Genomic DNA, 19216 nt, shown 5'->3' with positions numbered 1-19216 from the left:
AAAAAAAAAAAAATATATATATATATATATATATGTAGAAATTGTTTACATATATTAATGGATTGGAAGGAAGGGGAATAGAAGTAGAGAGATTCTTAGAAGTTATTGCACTTATCTACATTTCAAGTAATATGAACATGTTGGAAATGAAAGATTGAGAGAGGCAGTTGGAGAATTGGTAAGATTCAGTGGTTGAGTAGATACAGGTTAGAGGACAGGTTAAAAAAAGAAGATGAAGTAAAGATGAATAGTATTTTTAGATTCATTAAAGAGGTAATTGAAACTGAAGCCACTGACTAAATGATGCCCAAGATAATATTTTAATTTTTTTTATTTACCGATGCCTTGCTGTTTTTCACTGAGTACTATGTCTCCAGGATAGCTGAGAAATCAAAATATAACCATTTTACTATATTGTCAAATATGTACCACAATAAGAATATGATAACCTAAATTTGTTTTTTATTTAATCACAAATGTCAAATAAAGAACCACCGTAGGGCACAGTAAAAAATAATTTTTTGGTCATAATGTTCCTATACACAGTGTTGATGCTTCAGGCTAACAGTGTCTGCTGGCTCTATCAGATACGTTTCAATGATTTGGTTTGTAGCAGGGGGAAAGTACCCAAGTGTTGTTGCATTAGAAGCACTCAGAGTTCTGGGGCTATCTTGTTCTGGTACCATAAACTGAGATTTTTAGCAACATTCAGGTCTTCATCCTCATTCTTAAAGGTTTTTAAACTCCTAACTTGAAACTGGGAGGAATAGACATTTTCTCCAGCCCCTCTGTAAATGATGAACTCTGTGTCCCTCTCCCTTTTATTCTCACCCTGACAACATCCTCTACTCATGAAATATCTTTTGCAATATTTGCTGAAAGCCTTTTGACTATAAATGCTGTTTTCTTCAGACTGAATTAGAACAAAGCATTTTATACAAATGAACCTATTTCGGTTCTGTTGATAACAATATAACTTGCTTTTCTTCAGTGAATGGAGAAGAGAATCTGAAGATGAATAAAATTTACTAAGAGTATCTGCAGATCAGGATCTGAAAGTTCATTTAACCTTCATTTCCCATTTTGGAGAGAATTATAATCATGCAAAAAATTTGGTCTTACATTTGCCTGGCTGATATTCAAGAGGAATTTAGGAATAGACCTTTTCAGTAAATTTAGTATTGTCCTTTATATCACAGACAATGTTAAGGATGGCAACATCTCTCATTGTTATAGGACATTCTCTTTTGTCAGATAAACTAGTGTTAACCTCTGAGGGGACTGATTCTTTAATTCATTGCTGCTTGTTTTTTTCTCCATGTTGTGAATAGCTATTAATACTATGATGAATTTGCTTGGAGGGTGAGTGGGGAAAATATAAAAAATACAGATTAACTATACATTTTAGAATTACATAATTGGGAAATGCTAGACCATTATTCCGAAGTCTTTTTAGTGAAATCCTGCTTCTCACCTTGATTAGTACTAGCAAAGCCGTATTTCTATTCTTGATCAAATGTGTCCTTTATAGAGTATTTGTACGAAGCATGACATAAGCATGGATTTGCAGCTGTTTCATAACCACTGTGAAGTTTCTTGGCTGTGCTCCACAGCACTGTGTCCAAGTTTCAGGAACTCTTCTCAAGTACTGTGAATGTGGAAGGAGGCCACTTGTGGAATGATTTACTTTACCCAGAGTTGAGTGTTTTGCGTGTAGAATGTGAAGCTGCTGTTCAGCTGGTTGTGTCCAAATGTAAGTGACTGGCCAAAGAAACTTTTCTGGAGCTCGTCATCCAGCCTCAAAACTTACCCTCTGTGGAACTTTGCATGTTCTAACCATCAATAGGAAATAGCAATGCTATAAGTCTTCATTTCTTCCAGCCAATAATCCCCTATGAATTTTTTAGCTGATATTTTAATGAGCTTAAAACATTGTGATTCTGACTTTAATGATGTACTCGGATTATAATTAAAGCGGTTATAAAGATGAGACAGTTGTGGCTGAATGTTCCCAGCTTTATGTCCTCTTCACCCTGGGACGGCAGGGACTCAGAGGTAGCAGCTCAGATACTGTTAACATTACATTTACATCATCAGAATTCATTTCACTAAATTACTATCTTCTCTGTAGCTTTTTAATAAAGCAAGCTGAAGTTATTTTCAAACAGCTTAGAAGTCTAGCAGTTCCACTGAACACAGTTCAATGGAGTAATCAGATGTAGTAATAGATTCTCCCAAGAGCATTTATGAAGGATTCCAAATAGGAATGTTTACAGGTTCTTCTCTTTGTTTACCAAGTACAGAGGAAGTTTTGCTTATGCTGATACCAGGTGGCAAAACTAATATTCCAGGTTAGTCCGAAACCAAATGCAATCATACTCTTTCTATACCCGGTGGGGGGATATGTTTCTAAAGGTAGTTAGGTTTTATAGTGCCAAAAGAAAACTTAGAATTTTGTCTTGAAATGATAGGGAACCACTGAAGGCTTCTAAAAATGAAAAGAGGGAAGATAGAGCTGGTGGTAAGGTGTGAATTGATTGTGAAGCAAGGAAATCTCTCCAGAGAGACTCATGAGGTAGGTGTGAGGAAGGAGTGTGTCTGAAGCAGGGTGTGAGCAGCAGGAGAGGAATGGGCGGGACATACGTGTTCCCCTGTGAAAAGAACAGGTATGATGTCTCAATCAGACAGATGGATAGACAGGGAAAAACATTCTGAGGATTCAAAACCAAGTGCTGGCTATGAGTTCAGCTCAAGCAGGAGATCTGGAGAGGGAGCCAAGTAGGAGAGAAGCTTCCTCATTAAATGTACTGTGTGTTGTCTAAACAAATGGCCACAACCTAATTTCTGTGCATGCCTCTGACCTGCTTATTCAGGAAGTGAGAGAATGCAGTGGTGAATATAGACGCCACACCACAGTCTCACATTTTTACAAGGTGCTTCTGGAAACCTGAGTGGAGATTTGACTTTTTTTTTTTTTAGTTGCTTCCGTGGCAACCCTCCCCGTGGAAAATAGGCATAGTCTGCAAAGGCCTGTTCTTTTCTGTTGATGTTTGTCACTACCACATGGGGTCAGGTTTGTTCTTTCTCCCTCCCCAAAAATATTTACTAGCTCTGCGGGAAAATTGCTGTTGCCCTAAACACTTTACCTGCATCTGCACCCAGCTGTTCCTGTGCCAGTGTGACTAGGGACCTTCTGTGTGGCTTTGGCATCCCTCAGGGTTCCAGATATAAAGCAGAGGACAGGTTCCCTCTACTCTCAAATTCCCATGCCAACTTGGGGCATGGCTGGGGATAGGAGAGCAGGCAGAGTCCCTCTTCAAGGACACTCACCAGCTCCTAACCCAACATCTCTAACCAGTCATGTCGTCTTGTGGCTTATAGTATGAACTTTAGGTTCTGAGTCTTTGAAAGATCTTAAGCTTTTGATAGTTGAAAATCAGACTCTGAGGCTCATAAACTTTTCTTCGGGTTTTTTTCTCTGCCATGGGCTTACAAGTTGATTTTGAAACTTGGAACTTGAACACTGATTCTTTTCTTTCTCTCTTGCATTCCTGCCCCATGCTGAGAACTCAGGGAGTAAAGAAGATTCAGCAGGTGTGTGGGGCAGGTTTTCTAAAGTGGGTTACTACAATCTCTCCCATCCCACCAGTTTTTCTTGCAGTGTGAGATTGACGTTCCTCCTAGTTAGGTTACCTAACTAGGAGGTGTTGATAGCCCTTCCTCTTGAATCTAGGTGGAACTTTGTGGCAGCCCGGCCTGGCAAAATACAATGGAAGTGATGCTCTGTGACTTCCAAGACTAGGTTTTAAAACTGCCATGCCCTTCTGCCTGCTCATTAGGGATGATTGTGCTAGAAACCCAGCCACCATGCTGTGAGGAGCCCAGGCCACATGGGGAAACCTTGCATAGGTGTTCCAGCCAGAGTCTCAGCTGAGGCCCCAACTAAAAGGCAACATCAGCCACCAGTCATGAGACTGAGGAAACCTTTATGATGACTTCAGTAGTCAGTTATCTTCCAACCACAGCTACATGAGAGACCATGGGTGACAACCACCTAGCCAAGCCCAGTCAACCTCCAGAATTACAAGAGATAATAATAAAATGATTATTGGTATTTTAATCCACCAAGTTTGGAATCACAATAGAGAACCAACAGGGTTTTCCTGTTATCTGTTAATGCATAACAGCCTGCCCCAAAACTTTTTAACTTAAAATAACCATTTGTCATACATTATGGTTTTGTGGACCAGGAATTCAGGAAGGTCTTGGCTAGGTGGTTCCTTTCTAATCCATATATCCATATAGAGTCAGCTGTGGTGGGTGAAGATGCAGGTACTCTTCACCTTGGTACTCTTGGTGGTCTCTCCTCTCTTCCCCTCCCCCTCCATGTGTCCCATCCTCTGGGCCTCTCTACCTGGTTGGTACTTCCCCCAATGTAGCTGGACTTCTCACAGGGCAGCTGACCTGCCTTCTCACAGGGCAGCATGGTAGTTCCAGGGTAGCTGAACTTCTCACAGGGCAGCTGACCTTTAAGAGACTAAGGCAAAAGCTGCCTGTCATTGTAAGGTCTAGGTCAAGAACTGGTTGGCATCATTTCTACCAAAATCTATTGATCAAAGCTGCCATGGTGATTCAAAGGGAGGAGAAATAAATCCAACTCTAGAATGGAAGGGTAAGAAAAAATTATGGCCACAGGGGACAAGGCAGAAACCTAGGTTTCTATTTCAAAATGTTACCTAGCAAATCTTATTATATCTATTTTATGGGTGAAGAAGCTGAAGCTAGAGGAGTTAAGTAATTTGGCCAAGGTACACAACTTGTAAGCACCTGGATTCAAATCCAAAGTGTATTCATCGAAACCATGAACTCTGAATTTTGCTATTCTTCTGTGCAAAATATAGTAAATATATAATGTATACTATATTTTCTTAATTCCTAAGTACTACCTTTTATAAGGAAGATACCATCCCCCAACCTCCCAAAAACATACACATTACAGTTCTAATTTTAGAAAAATCTAGAGAACTATTCTAAATGACCTGATTTGGGTCATATGCCTTTCTCTGAATCAATCCTCAGGGTTTAGAGGATGGAATAATTATATTTGGCAAGCTCTGCTACAACCACAAGGTTTGAAGAAATAATTTCCCAAAAGAGGGAGGAGCAAACAAAATAATATTCATTGTGCATGCCCTTTATACCACATGCCATTATTTCTCATTCATGATTTCATTGCATCACTGAAGGCAGATAGGATCTGCCCCCAATGAGACTGGAATTGTGGGCTGGTGGGAATGGTGTGAAGACAGGCTGTGTAGAGAAGTTCATTCCAAGCATTGATTCTAGATCTATCAGCTGTTAACTCATTATGTCTCTCACATATTAAGACTAAGACCTCTGGTTTTCCTAGCGGTCTGATTCCTTTATGTAGAAGTTAAATGGAGGCTTCTTAAAGGAGGCCCATTATGTTTTCATTTGCTACACTATGCAGTTGGACCTTTCGTTTCCACTCTCTGTACATGTTGAGTCAATGTGAATTAAGAACAGGAAGATGCTTGGTGTCTAAGCACTTGAGGAAACAAAACATAAGCTCTAATTAAAACTTTCTGATAGAAACTTAGTCTTACTTCATGATTTCCAGTTGCATTTTTTTTCCTAATGAAATAAGCTGCTTTAATTTTCTTTTAAAAAATTTTATTTGGATGAGGTCAGAAAATGAAGAATTTCTCTTCTATTACTCACACTGCTTTCCAGCTGCTGGCCTCATGTTCCCTTGACACGCTGTCGAGGAGCCATCCACAAGCCATAGCACTGCCGTGGTACACATCAGACTTGACAGAAAAGTTCCAGGCTCAGGAAGACACTTCCTTCCAATGTCCCTGGTTGCCACTTGATGGCCTGGGTTCTGAGTAGCTCTGGAGGTCCCTGGCACCTGATGGAATGACCATTTCCCCACTTTCTTCTGTCTTAATTTATATTAAGGAGTTGCCACTCAGCTTGCACTTTTTAATATCAAAGTCAGAAATAAAGCCTAGTGAGTTAGTTGATTTTTAAGAACCTAAGGAAATCTTCTCTGGGAAGCTTCTGAATCGTCTGCAAGATTATTTATTTGTTAGCAGTACTTGGAGTCTCTTCATTTCTCTTGATACCCAACTGAGCCCAAGGTGCCTTTTAATCCCTTTTAGCTGTCCTACCCAGTCACTTCAAAAGGATACATTTTATTTTAAGATGGAAATAAAATAGAGAAAGGAAATAGGGGAATTTCATAAAATTGGACATAGACACATTTTAACGAGAGCACTCAAATAGACATGTCTGTAGCTGGATGGTTGAATTATAACAGTCTTGGCATAGTGAAAATGAAAGCAGATTGTAGCTTTGAATACAAATACCAAAAAAATGCCTGCGGTTTCCTTTCCCTCCAGAAGGTATCAAAGAAATGGACATTGCTAGCTGAGGCTTACTGAGAAATAAAATAGCTAATCACTATAAATAAGGATAAGAAAATTATTTTTTTCTCTATCAATCGCACATACTGCTAACCCCAAATCCTAGCATTTCTTCCTCCCTCCCCTCCTCTTTTTTCTTAACCATAATTTACAGCTCCTCTCCCTCCATTTCTTCCAATCTCTCACTCTCGTGGATACTGCTATCCTGTACAGCCTCCCATCCCTGGGTCCTTTTTATTCTCTCTGTCTCTCAGCCCTGGTATGGTTTTATTTCCTTGCTCCCTACATGGAAGTGCCGTTTTATGGCAGCAGTCTCTTGCCTCTGCAACCATCTGCTATCTCATCCCTGCCACTCCCCACCCTGGATTCTGCATTCTTCCTTCCAGGTTAATCAGACCTTAGTGGAAGGTAGACTGAGCTAGGGAAGAAGAATGACATGTTGGACATCTGGCAAGTGTGTTTGTGCTCAGCTCTGCCATTTCCTGTCTGGTTATCTGGCTAAGTTATTGAACTAGTTACCTCCTGTGACAAATGGGACTTAGAATAGCCCCTTTCTTGTGAGAATAAAATACCTCCTCATTGTTAAGCATAGCACTTGGCCCATAAAAAGTATTCAAATATTAGGTGTTGCTATTAATACGACTAGAGAATATCCCCACATCTCTGTTGCCACTGCTAACACTCCTGCAAATGCCTGGTTTCTAACTTTGGTTTTAAGCCAAGTTCTTTACAACAGACTTTCAAAGCCCTGCACATTCTGGTTTCTCTGTGATCTTTCTGACTTTATCTTCTACAACTACCTCTCCCATCCCCACAATACACACACATTCACACTCACTGTGCTGCATACATGTGACCTGACTTTCTTAATGTTTCTTGAACAAATCATGCTCCTACCTCAGGGCCTTTGCACTTTCTGTTGGCTTTACCTGAAATATTCTTCTGATATCACAGGTCTGTGTCCCTTACCTCTCTCAGGTCATCAATTAAAGATTACCTTCTCAGGAATGTCTACCCTGGTCACCCCATTTAAAATTATGACACCCTTCCTCTGTAGTCCATGTCCTCCTCCCTTGCTTTAATTGTCTCTATAGCATTTGCCACCATCTGACACACTATATATTTTACTTTTGTATTGTCTGTCTCCTGACCCTACCACATACACTTGCTCATACACTCAAGTGTAAGTTCAGGGAATTTTGTCTACAAATTTCTGCATCTCTGATGCCTAGAATTGTTCCTAGCACATAGTAAGTGCTCAATAAATATTTGTAGAATGGATGATTGAGGCCTAATTCAAATATTACTATCTTAGTGAAGCTTTTCTAGTATCCCCAGGCCTGGTTACTTTCTTTTCTATATTCCTAATACTTAATACATTTTTCTATTATAACTTTTATCAGATTGTATTTTTGTGGAAAACATATTTAAAGCTCTTAAATCTAGCCAGATGGTATAATTCAAAAGCACATTTTTATTTAATAGACTGAAACCTCACATCATACAGATTTGATTGAATGATTACAGAAATCATAATGCTCTGAGTGTTTTTAAATTGCATTCACATCATATTCTATGAGTTAGTCTACACAATTAAATCCAAGCTTGAGAAAATCTAAGAAAAAGCAAATTAGAAATAAATTCCAACACAGAGAGAAATCTTATCTCATGCAATGGCATGTTCTGTGTTTTAACATCATGGACACCTTGCTATTTTGCTAGCAAGTAGGAGACTTAAAAATTCTGCCCTTTGATCATGAATAATCTGCAAAGACAAGTAATCTCAAAAGTCAGTTCTAGAGGAGCATACCTGTGCCTATTGGTTTTGAAGATGGATTTCTTCATCTGGAGGAAAATATTATTCACCAATTTTTCTTAAATAAAATGCTATTACTTAAGGCCAGGAGGTATTTGCATGTCGTGGAAATCTCACCAGATCCAGAAGAACTAATAAAATCTTCCTATGCCTCTGGGTTAAAGGTAGTGAGGAAGAACCAGTCTCAAATACATTTCTGTGCCACCAGTGCAATTTCAGTGCCAGTATCATTGGCCAGCCAATCATATACTTTTTCACTGCTATCATTTTGGGTGTGGAGCATATATTTCAGCCATTGATAACTACTGTACCTGCCATTCCCTACTGGAAAATATCTTAAAATATACACATGGGGGAAATGGCTTGTCCCAAACCAGCAGAGGTGACTGCTAAGTGGAATCTTCTGTCTGTATTTGAGGTGATAATGATCTAAGGAAGCCCCGATCTAAGGTGATGTGACAGCTGTGAATACCTTTGACAGCAGTGATTATCAGCTTCAGCGAACACATTTTTAACCTGAAAAAAGGCATTCGTGATGAGTAGGTGCTTCTGGGATTGAATCAAGATTAACATTCATTCCTGTCTAGTGAATTCATATCTTCTCTGCTATCATGGTTTAGAATTTCTCAAATCCAAGGCAATGCAAAAATCCCTGTTCTAGATGAACCATATGTGTTGGAGAAGTGGAGGGATGATGATTTCTGTCAAAGAATTATTTGTGCTCTCTGGCCTAAGTTCTAAGAGAAACATGATTGTGCTATAAGCTAGGGACTCAAAATAAAAATTCGAGTTAATGCCAGGGTTCAGTCTTCCTCGATTGCACCTGTGTGCTGGGACCTCTTGCTGATTTTTCTTTTTTCTTTCTTTTTTTTTTTTTTCTGGCTCCCTGTTCCCATGCTTCTGGCTCTATATCCTCCGGGTCCATTTTAGAAATCCAGTTCTACAAACAGGCACTTTAAACATTTGTTTGTTTGTTTGTTTGTTTGTTTGTTATTTTTGGTGGATCTAGACCTCAAGAGGGGCCCGAGAGTAGGATCAATTCATGTGATGCTTAACAGTTGGTCATTAATTAACACATCCTTCCTGTATTGCTGGGAGCTTTTTAGTACAAATACTTGCTGATTCCCATTAGTTGCAGATACGTTAGATACACCCCTGGTTTAGTATATCTCTTCCTGGAATATCTTGCTTCAGTCATAAAATTCATGTTTTATGAAAATTGCAGTGCCTCCTACCTGTTAAAAGATTTCATTATTTTATTCAGTAGTTATTGACGTGTCTGACCTGAAACCCAGCCTCTTAAAAATATCTTTAAGAACATCTTATCAAATCTAGTAAACATATCTTTTTCCTTATCTGATTCATACTCTCTGTGACATTTGACCTTAGAGACCTCTCCCTCCTTTGTGAGACCTGCTTCTCCTTTGGGCCCACTGAAATCGCTCTTTCCTGTGATTTGCCCTACTAGATAAAACCCTTCACAGTCTCTTTCTGTAGGTTTCTCTTTTATCATCAGCCTTTAAAGAGTTTCATCTTGGGTCTTCTCTTTCTCCCTGAATGAGAGAATTCACGCTGTAATGACCTCCTGTTACATAACTTCCTCCAAATAATATGTATCTACAAGTCAAACACATCTCATCACATTAATTGTGATGATACCACCTATATATTGCCTTATTCAACAAATACTTAGTGAACACCCACACTACATGCTAGTATTGACCACTAGCATGTTCTAGATGTCCAAAACACATTATGAGAACCTTTCTTCCAAAAGAACAATTTAATCTGTATTCCTTAGCTTGATAAATGGTACCATTATCTACTTAGCCACCCAAGTCACACACTTGGGATTCATTTGAGATATCTCTTCCTCTTTCATTATCCACTCTTAACTCCTACCAATGATTGCATCCACATCCAATTAGTCACCAAATCCTGAGTTATATCCTATGAATTTTACAACCCCTTGCCTCTGTCTTAGTTTAGGTCTTCAAAATGAGTCAAAGAGTGATGAAGACCTAAACTGCTTCTTCAGTATATCCACAATACTACTGTCAACATCAGACTTTTTTGTTATGATGCAAGTGTCACCATAAATTTCCCTTCTTACAGCACTTTGTGGTTCCAGGTCACCTTCAGAATTAAGATCAAGCTCCTTAGCTTGGCCATAAGACCTTTCTGCATCTTCATCCTTGCCCCATCTCCTGCCACTGTGTTCTCTGTCCATACTAAACAGCCTGCTGTTTCCCAGAGATGTTATAACCTTTCCTACCTCTGTATGTAGGAATAGTTGCTTGAAAAGCCCTTTATCTTCCCTCTACACTGCCATTCCTCTTTTAAATGACAATATAGCCTAATGGATAAGCGTGTGAACTTTTGGGCTAAGAAAACATAATATCTAATGCTGAACGAGTTGCTTCTCATTGAACTTAATGTTTTCTCATTAGGGTTGTTGTGAGAATCAAATCAGATTATATTTGTTGAATAAACGAATTCATTAGATATTCATTGAGTGCCTACTATCTGCCAGGTCCTGTTCTAGGAACTGCAGATAGAGCAGTGAACAAAACTCCTGAAGCCCTTGCTCTAAGGGATCTCACATTCTGTCTCGTGTATAGAAAATGAACTGTAAAGAAAAAGGTTCCTATTATTACTCATCCAATATTTTAGGTGTACTTTTCAGACTTACTTCCAAGTTTCCATTCTGACTTAGGTGCTCACCTTCAATGGTCCCATCCCACCCTATGCAGTACCATTGCTATAGTGCTTGTGTTGTAATCATAATTGACAATTATTTTTACCCTTGCTCACCTACAACACTGGGAGTTCCTTGAAGTGAAAGCCTGAGACTTTTCTTTTTTTACCAGCTCCTAGTATACAAGGAAGTCAGTTTTAAGTTTCAAATGGATGAATGAATGTTTTAGGATATGCCTAACATATTACTTAAAAATTACATTTGCATTAAAGAGCATTTGTTATATAGCCACTGGGGTAAGTGCTTTAAATATGTTATATAACTTAGTCTCCATACAGCAGCACTGTGGAGAAACCAGCATTATTACCCTACTTTATCAATGAGGAAACTAAATGTTAGAGATACAAAGTAACTTGCCAAGGTCATAGAACCTGCATCTGGTGAAGTCAAGCCCAGGACCCAGGCCCCCTCTTTAATGCTGATGCTTGGTGACAGGAGTTATTTTCCAATAGGCAGTTGGAGGTGAAGGGCAATGGTCAGCACATGCTTTATTTTAGATATACCCGTGCACATAAGACAAAACCTGAATCCACAGTCATATGTACAAACACATTTTAGCTTAGTCTTTTTTTCCACTTCTTAGGATGACCTGGGTAATTCTCCCTACCCTGCTGGGTAGTGGGGAACCAGAAATAGTGTTAAACTTGCTGGTTCACAGTATTACAGCCTCTTCCATTGTAGACCACCTTTGGATGGATGGTCTAAATCATCTCTTGGGTGACTATTCGGTCTCTATATATCTTTCCTTTCCCTGGCCCCTCTGCAAGATGGTGTCTGTAGGAATGGGTGAGTGGGGCTTATAGGAACACAAGAGGGTGGGAGAGTAGGGGCCTCCTGGTCTCACACTGGTTCTTGGGCTTGTAATATCTGAGTCTGCTGAGGAGTCACTGGTCTGATCTCATCCATGGACATTCTGCTGGTGGTCTATGCTGACCCCTACAGCTGTAGTATCTCTCTCTCTACAGGTGTGGGCCTGGCCCTGTGTAGATTCCTCAGAGCTGGCTATTTCTCCTATTTGGGCTCTGCCTTCAATGTTCCATTCTGTGGACCACTTAAATATCACTTCACCTCTGCCGTAAAGACACTCCCTCCTGACACCCTCTACCACCACCACCATCACAAACTCAGTCCTCTGATAGCAACATCTGCTCCACTTCCTGATTATCCCCTTATAGGACAGACAGAAACTTCTAGATACCTTCTATATTGCATGCTAGCAAAAGAAGAGTCTGAGAGTGAAATTTAAGCCTACCCTCTCCTTAGTCATACTAAGCCACCGATTTTAGTCTTTACTGTGATGAGGCTACACCTTGCTTGCTGTTGGGGAGACCCTCTTTATCGTAGTAGTTTCCTAGAGTATCAAAAGGGAAATGATGCAAAAGGAAGTTCCTTAGGTTTAGGCTTTGCCTTCAGCCTATCCAATGTCTCCCTTCTGGGATTTGAGCCTAGAGACCTGGAGCTGGGAGGCCCTGCCTTGTCCTCCCTTCACCCATTCTTTCTACCCTTAGTTGGGGCTAGAAAGGGTGAGTTCTTCCCTCATCCTTCCTGCATTTTCTGTACTTTGCCTATATCATACCATTCTGCTTCCCAAAGTGGAATTTGCCCTCCCTTTTCCCTAGGGCTCAGCTGGAAAATGGCTGCCAGGTAACCTGATTTATGAGGAGAGGAACGAAAACACATCTGTTTAATATTTTCAAATTATTACCCCTGTTACCCCTGCATCTCAGAGGGTAATCACTGGTCTCTGGAGTTCTGTGGGTCCCTTTATAGTAGTGTGGCTCAGAGCAGTCTTAGAGGAAGATTTACAGGGCCCTTGGGGCCCTTCACCTGACTCACAGCCCCTCCCTTTTTAGACCATCAGCCCAAATTCTTGGCCATCATCCCATCCCTTCCTTCATGAGCAGACTAGAAACAAAGTGGGTGTGTTCTCTCCACAAAATTAGTTAGTATGATCAATGAACTATGCATTCAAATTCTGACAAATTTAGTCCCCACAATGACACAAATTATGTTTTACATGTTACTTAAATATGGGATCATGGAAAAGTGACCTGTACTAAAGAACCCAGATTGAGAGCATACTCTGAGGACATTAAATATTTGATTTGTAGACTGTGCCTTTCAATTTCAGACTGTACCCCCCAAAAGGGGAAGTTTTGTGAAAGGGAGCAAATTAGTAAGGAAATTGACAGCAGCAGGTCAAGTAACAGAAACAGTAAGAGGAAGCATGGGTCTTTGCAAGAATGACTACACTGTCATGCTCCTTGAGCTCATAGTGCAATGTGAAGCTTGGTGTATATCTTTGGTACTTAGATATTCATCTGTGTACCTTGTAAGTCTTAGGTCAGAATTGGATCTGATTGTATAAGAAAAAAAATCTTATGTAAAGTGAGATGTGGATGAAGGAATCAACTTGTGCACTGTGGACTAACTGGAGAAGCAAAAGATAAAATTATTAAAATAATAGCCCAAGAGGAAAGTATAAAATAGGAAGGAAAAAAGTAGGGCTCCTTGTTTGAGATTATCATTACCATCTGGGTTGTAAAACATTTGATTCTAATTCCAGAAACTTGATACCAGAAATAACTTATTACCAGGGACATATGCTAAAGAATTGTCAGGAATGACAAAGTATTTACTTATTTTTAATATCTGTATCACAAAATGATAAAGCTGATAAACCATATAATGTTATGGAGTGACACATGTTTATGCTGTATCTTTTACACCCCAATTCTTCTTCCCTTTTCACCCTATAAAAGGTCAGAGACCACTGCTGATAAGCAGAGAATCCTTCAAAATCTCTCCTGGCTGGGCGTGGTGGCTTATACCTGTAATCCTAGCACTTTGGGAGGCCAAGGCGAGTGAACTGCCTAAGCTCAGGAGTTTGAGACCAGCTTGGGCAACACGGTGAAACCCTGTCTCTACTAAAATACAAAAATTAGCTGTGTGTGGTGGTGTGCGCCTGTAATCCCAGCTACTTGGGAGGCTGAGGAGGGAGAACTGCTAGAACCCAGGAGGCAGAGGTTGCAGTGAGCTGAGATTGCGCCACTGCACTCCAGCCTGGGCGACAGAGCTAGACTCCGCCTCTAAAAAATAATAATAAAAAAAATCTCCTCTCCTCTATGGAGGACAGCACTGAACATATGCAGGGTCTTTTGAGTTTATAATCTAACCCATAGACTGCACAGTGCTAGCAATTCTGTTCACAGTTATCTTTTCACAACAGTCATCTTGGAAGTACTTGATTCTTACCTTGATTTATAATATTTATTGAGCTCATATTACAGATCATTACTGTCCAGTCACATTGATAAAAGCATGTCACTTGGAAGCTCCAGTTCACCTCCTAGCTGTGTGACCTTAAGCAATTTACTTAATCTTACTAGTTTACTCATCTTTAAAATGGGAATAATAATAGTATTTGTCACATAGCCAATATATTTGAAAACTGCATTGCAAGGATATAGAACAGCTTGGATGTTAAGCACTTTCAAATACTAAATGAGGTGATCACTTGTGTAATTCAAATGGAAATAGAATAAATGGCAACGAATTAATGATCTGTATCAGGAGGCAGCATAAAGAATTTGAACTGGAGGGTTTTGGGTAACTGTGATGTTCTAAAATGGTGGTTATCTTTTTTTAAAAGAAAAACCCTCTTTGGGATTCCTTTGTACAGATGATCTCTTAATTGGCCATCTTTAATCCTTACATCATTAAAGGCTACATTGATTAGAAGGAAATACAGCTTCCTTGTAGGTTTTGCTTTTGGCTTGTTTTGGGGAGATGGTTGCTGCTATTTGGAGAAAGGGAGAAAGGCAGAAATGTTAACCTCTTAGTCTGATACCTTTTCTACAAGCTGGCCACCACGTCCTTTTTAGGTTTTTCTGAAACCTGACCAAATTTAATTGTCATGGCATAAAAACTTGGTATTGAAGGAGTTAAAGGGTCTCCTACACCCCTTTGCATGAATCGTTCTTTTGTGTACACAGCTGCAGTTGGAGCACGGGTCGGAAAGGAAACGGTTAGAGGAAGAGCTGGTTTTCAGACAAGGCGAGTCTGCGAGGGGGGCTGCAGGGTGGCCTGGGGTTTTACATGCCAGATGTAGGCCTACCCCGGTGCCTGCCTGGAGCTGCTGGCGTGGTCACGCCGCGGCCCTGTGCGAATTGAGGCGAGGTGATGAGTTAGCGGGTTGCCATGGCGACAGGCCGACCACGTGACCAGGGTGCTGCTGCCGGCGCTCTGACGTCAGCTGCCAGAGGGCGGGGCCGCAGGAGGGCGGGGCGCGAGCGGGAGCTGGGAGAAGGCAGTGAGCGAGCAGGCGGCAGGCACGGTCCGTGCGGAGCAGGCAAGCGAGCGGGAAGACGCAGCTACCTTCCTCACCAGCCAGCCCACAGCGGTTTGTTCCCTTTCTCGGGAGTGCGCCAATGCCTGGGCCGACCCAAACCCTGTCCCCAAATGGCGAGAACAACAACGACATCATCCAGGATAATAACGGGACGATCATTCCTTTCCGGAAGCACACAGTGCGCGGGGAGCGTTCCTACAGGTAATGGGGCTGGCACGAGAGCAGCGCCGGGGACCGCGGTGAGGGCGCGCGGAAATCCAGCCCGTTATATAATGGAGCAGACACTGCCTGCGACCCCTGCTGCAGGCATGCATTTGTGAAGGCGGTTGTGATTATTTGGTATCTGTTTCCATGTGTCATGTTGGGTTTGCATTGAGGCTCCGCGACTGCAGATGGAAAGCATTTTGTGAATAGGTTTGCTGCCTGCAAGGGGTCTCCCTCCATCTCTTTCCTTCCACACTGATAAAAATGCATGCTGTTTCCCTCCGCTGTCCAAAGGGAGACAGGCAGTAGCACTTCCTTTCCTCCTTCCCTTTTAGATTTTAAAGGAGCCATTAGGTAGCTGTGCCAAAAGGCAGAAAACGGGAGGATGGGGAGAAAAACGTTTGCGCTTAACCTGGAGAGTGTGCAGGAAAGATGGAATCCTCTAGATTAAGCTGCAGTCTGTGATGTTAAACCGCCAGATTGATGGAGCTTTGTAAGAATTCTGCTCGCTGATTGGTGCAGGGATTGACAGCAGAGGTCACAGTGTCAGACATTCACCAAAATTTTCTCCATAGAACCCTAGGTTTGTTAGAAAGAGACTAGACTGTAAAGGACTTGAAAAAAACTGGGCGCTGTTTTGCGTTTTCTAAGGAGTTTATGGCCACCGCTTGGGTGGGGGAGTCTTTCCTTCTTATTTACAGTAGGAAGGTAATTCCTGGTATTTTGCTGAGGTCTGTTTTGAGGATGGGACTGATCTTGGTCATTGTATTGTGAGCCTTTTGATTAATGAGTTGGCCTGTACAGTTGGCATCATTTTTACATTAACATATCTGGCAATATGTTCCAGTAGATAAGCTCATTAAAATTGTTTGCATTGTTTGATAAGGATAACAATGTAATGGAGAATGCAGCTAGAGTCTTATGCAGCTCAAGGCCAGACTTGAAGGGAGACTGATAGCTTCAGTCATATTTCCTCTGAAGTTCTTTTGTACTGGGGTAGTTATTTTTAAATGTTACCTTGATAAACGCTAACAATGCTTTTGCTTTGAGGCAGAGCGCACATACCTCTAAAGCGCATCCTCTCAGCTAATGAGCAACAGGAAATAACTCTTTTTTTTTTCCTTTTTAGAGCCGTCATCTAAACATTTAGATGGCATTATGGGTAGAATATTATGTGTATAAATGTTGCATATCACAAAATAGGACCAGAAAGTACCCTACTTCCTTTCTCTTTGGCCAAAGAAATGCACTATTTGTTGACTCAAAAAAAAAAAAAAAAAATTAAAGCAACCTTTGCCCTGTCATCTCTGGCAGTTACATAAATACTTGAAGTTAATTTTGGCTGTGCCCATGAGGTCACCAAAATCTCATGCCTTATGGTTTCAGCTAATGTGTTGACATGGCATTCTTACAGATTTCAAGTGCTTGTTATTCTGTTAATGTAAATCAAAATTGGTCCACAACTTCTGGGGCTCTCCTTTCCGAGACCCTGTGATTGGAAATTTGGTACTCCTCCACCTTTTCCTCTGTGACCATCTCAAAGCCTAAAATAGAATTTAAAACAAAAAACTTGAAGCGATTTTAAATCTCACTTGTTTGAACTGTTTTTTTATAGAAAATAAATGTGAAGCCTTTATTTTCTAGATGATTTAATCCCTGCTGTGTAGGTAGCAGTTGCTTTTAAGATAGAGTTCGAATTTTACCCCATGGGCCAAAGGAAGTTGCCTGGTTGGGTTTTATTACTCATGTAAACTAACTTGAAATGGCAATGGAAAACCATTTGACAGAAAGGTTAAATGTTACGTTTTGTTGACAGATTATTGCTTTAAAATGAAATTTTATTTACCTCTTTAATTCAACCCAAGCTATTATTTGCATTTCCTAAATTATTTCCAGTTTGCTTTCTGAGTCCCTATAATGGTGTTCAAAATTATGTAAAAACAAAACTAAATTTTAATAAAGATCTTACTGAACAAATTCTTAAGTCACTAAGAGCATAACTGCATTTGTATTTGATATAATATGATTACTGGATGATATAGTGAGAGGTGTCATAGACTAAATGAAGAAGGAAGCCTCTCAAATTGCATTTGTCTTGTGTTATACAAAAGGTGCACATGGAGACAGACACATACGATGTTTTCCTTCGTCTGTTTTTCTTTCAAAGTGGATGTCCAGTGTAATAATTACCACTTATGTTTTGGAGGGGCATAGGAAAAGGAAAATGTGACACATTTTCTGTCCACGAAGCATTCCATCATTATTTTGGCATCCCAAGACTGGAATAATATAGCCATTTAATTGCTGAGGAAACTTAGAAGGCAATTTGAAAGTGTGAGTAGAGATTTAACCAAATAAAAGTTTTGCCTTGGCTATAGGTTTGGTATAGCCCTCAACAATGAAGATATGCCTGGAAGTTCTGGGTGGAGTCCCTTATGGTGGGGTGGGGTTGAGTGAGCCCAGTTCCCGGGCAAGATCAGAGGGAATTCTCTCCCTGGATCCTTTACTGACTCCTAGGTAGGCTCCCCACAGGTCCTTTATCTTAGGCTTTCTTTTTTTTTTTTTTTTTTTTGAGACAGAATTTTGCTCTTGTTGCCCAGGTTGGCGTGCAATGGCTCAATCTCTGCCCACTGCAACCTCCGCCTCCCAGGTTCAAGAGATTCTCCTGCCTCAGCCTCATGAGTAGCTGGGATTACAGGCATGCGCCACCACGCCCGGCTAATTTTGTATTTTTGGTAGAGACAGGATTTCACCATGTTGGTCAGGCTGGTCTCCAACTCCTGGCCTCAAGCGATCCACCCGCCTTGGCCTCTGAAAGTGCTGGGATTACAGGTGTGAGCCACCGTGCGCAGCCTTAGGCTTTATTTTCTACCTTTGCCTGTTATATATAAAAATATCTAGCCCCCGTTCTTAGAGGATATTATGAGGCTAAACTCAATATTTAAAACAAATAATTTCCTAAAAAGGCTATGTAAACATAAGAATACTGTTGTTACTGAAAAAGGGCTCTTGGACAAGAACGTCTCACCTTGCTGGCAGCACAGGTGAGAAGAGGAGCGAACACCTAGAGGATAGGGTGGCTTTCCTGAGAATTGTTAATGGGCAAGCAGTCATTCTTTGGAGGAGGAGACATTACTGTTATAGCATTTGCACCATATTGTTCATAAGTAAGTCAAATTTGGTTCCTGACCCACATCTCTTAATCCAGGTATCCGATAGTGTAAACAAAATCCATTTTCACAGCGTGGAACAGAGTGGGCAGCAACTCATTATTGAAACTAGTGTGCACCTTGATTAGAAAAGCAAGTTTCCTTTAGAAAATTACCCCTGGATTAGTAATTCCAATTGAAAAAAGTACAAAAACGGCTTTGCAGAGTCATAGAGACGTGTTTTCACTCCTGTGTGATCTTCTCAGCCTCAGCTTCCTCACTGTGTTTATGAATGCTAGAAATCTATGTATTTTAAGAGCTGCTTAAAAAATAAATGTGGTGTGGGCCATCCGAGGTGACACTGTTTAATTCACAGAGTGAATGAGTCGTGCTCTGGATCTCCCTGGAGAGGATACTCCCCATAGCTCTGTTTCATGCAGATGCTAGTCGGAAATGAGATTTATTAACTGGCTCTCTGCCCACTGCATC

The 19216-nt window shown here is 40.7% G+C and overlaps 1 protein-coding gene across 4 annotated transcripts in view; it reads left to right on the top strand.

Moving 5' to 3' along the window:
- The window catches only part of MAPRE2 (microtubule associated protein RP/EB family member 2), a 167202-nt gene that overhangs the window by 49098 nt on the left and 98888 nt on the right, over positions 1 to 19216 (top strand). Inside the window, exon 1 of one of the 4 annotated variants that reach the window (XM_017874061.1) lies at positions 15274 to 15575. The exons of 2 other annotated variants lie outside the window; for them this stretch is intronic. In XM_017874061.1, the coding sequence (XP_017729550.1) occupies positions 15454 to 15575 (122 nt within the window). In that variant the 5' untranslated portion in view covers positions 15274 to 15453. Of the gene's footprint in view, positions 1 to 15273; positions 15576 to 19216 lie in introns of those variants that run through there. One more of the 4 variants, XM_017874063.1, reaches the window with a different exon arrangement.

This window comes from Rhinopithecus bieti, unplaced genomic scaffold (assembly GCF_001698545.2).
Source record: "Rhinopithecus bieti isolate Rb0 unplaced genomic scaffold, ASM169854v2 scaffold_5260, whole genome shotgun sequence".
Taxonomy (NCBI): Eukaryota; Metazoa; Chordata; class Mammalia; order Primates; family Cercopithecidae; genus Rhinopithecus; species Rhinopithecus bieti.
Note: the sequence above shows the minus strand (reverse complement) of the source record. Positions and strands in the feature narration are given on the sequence as shown.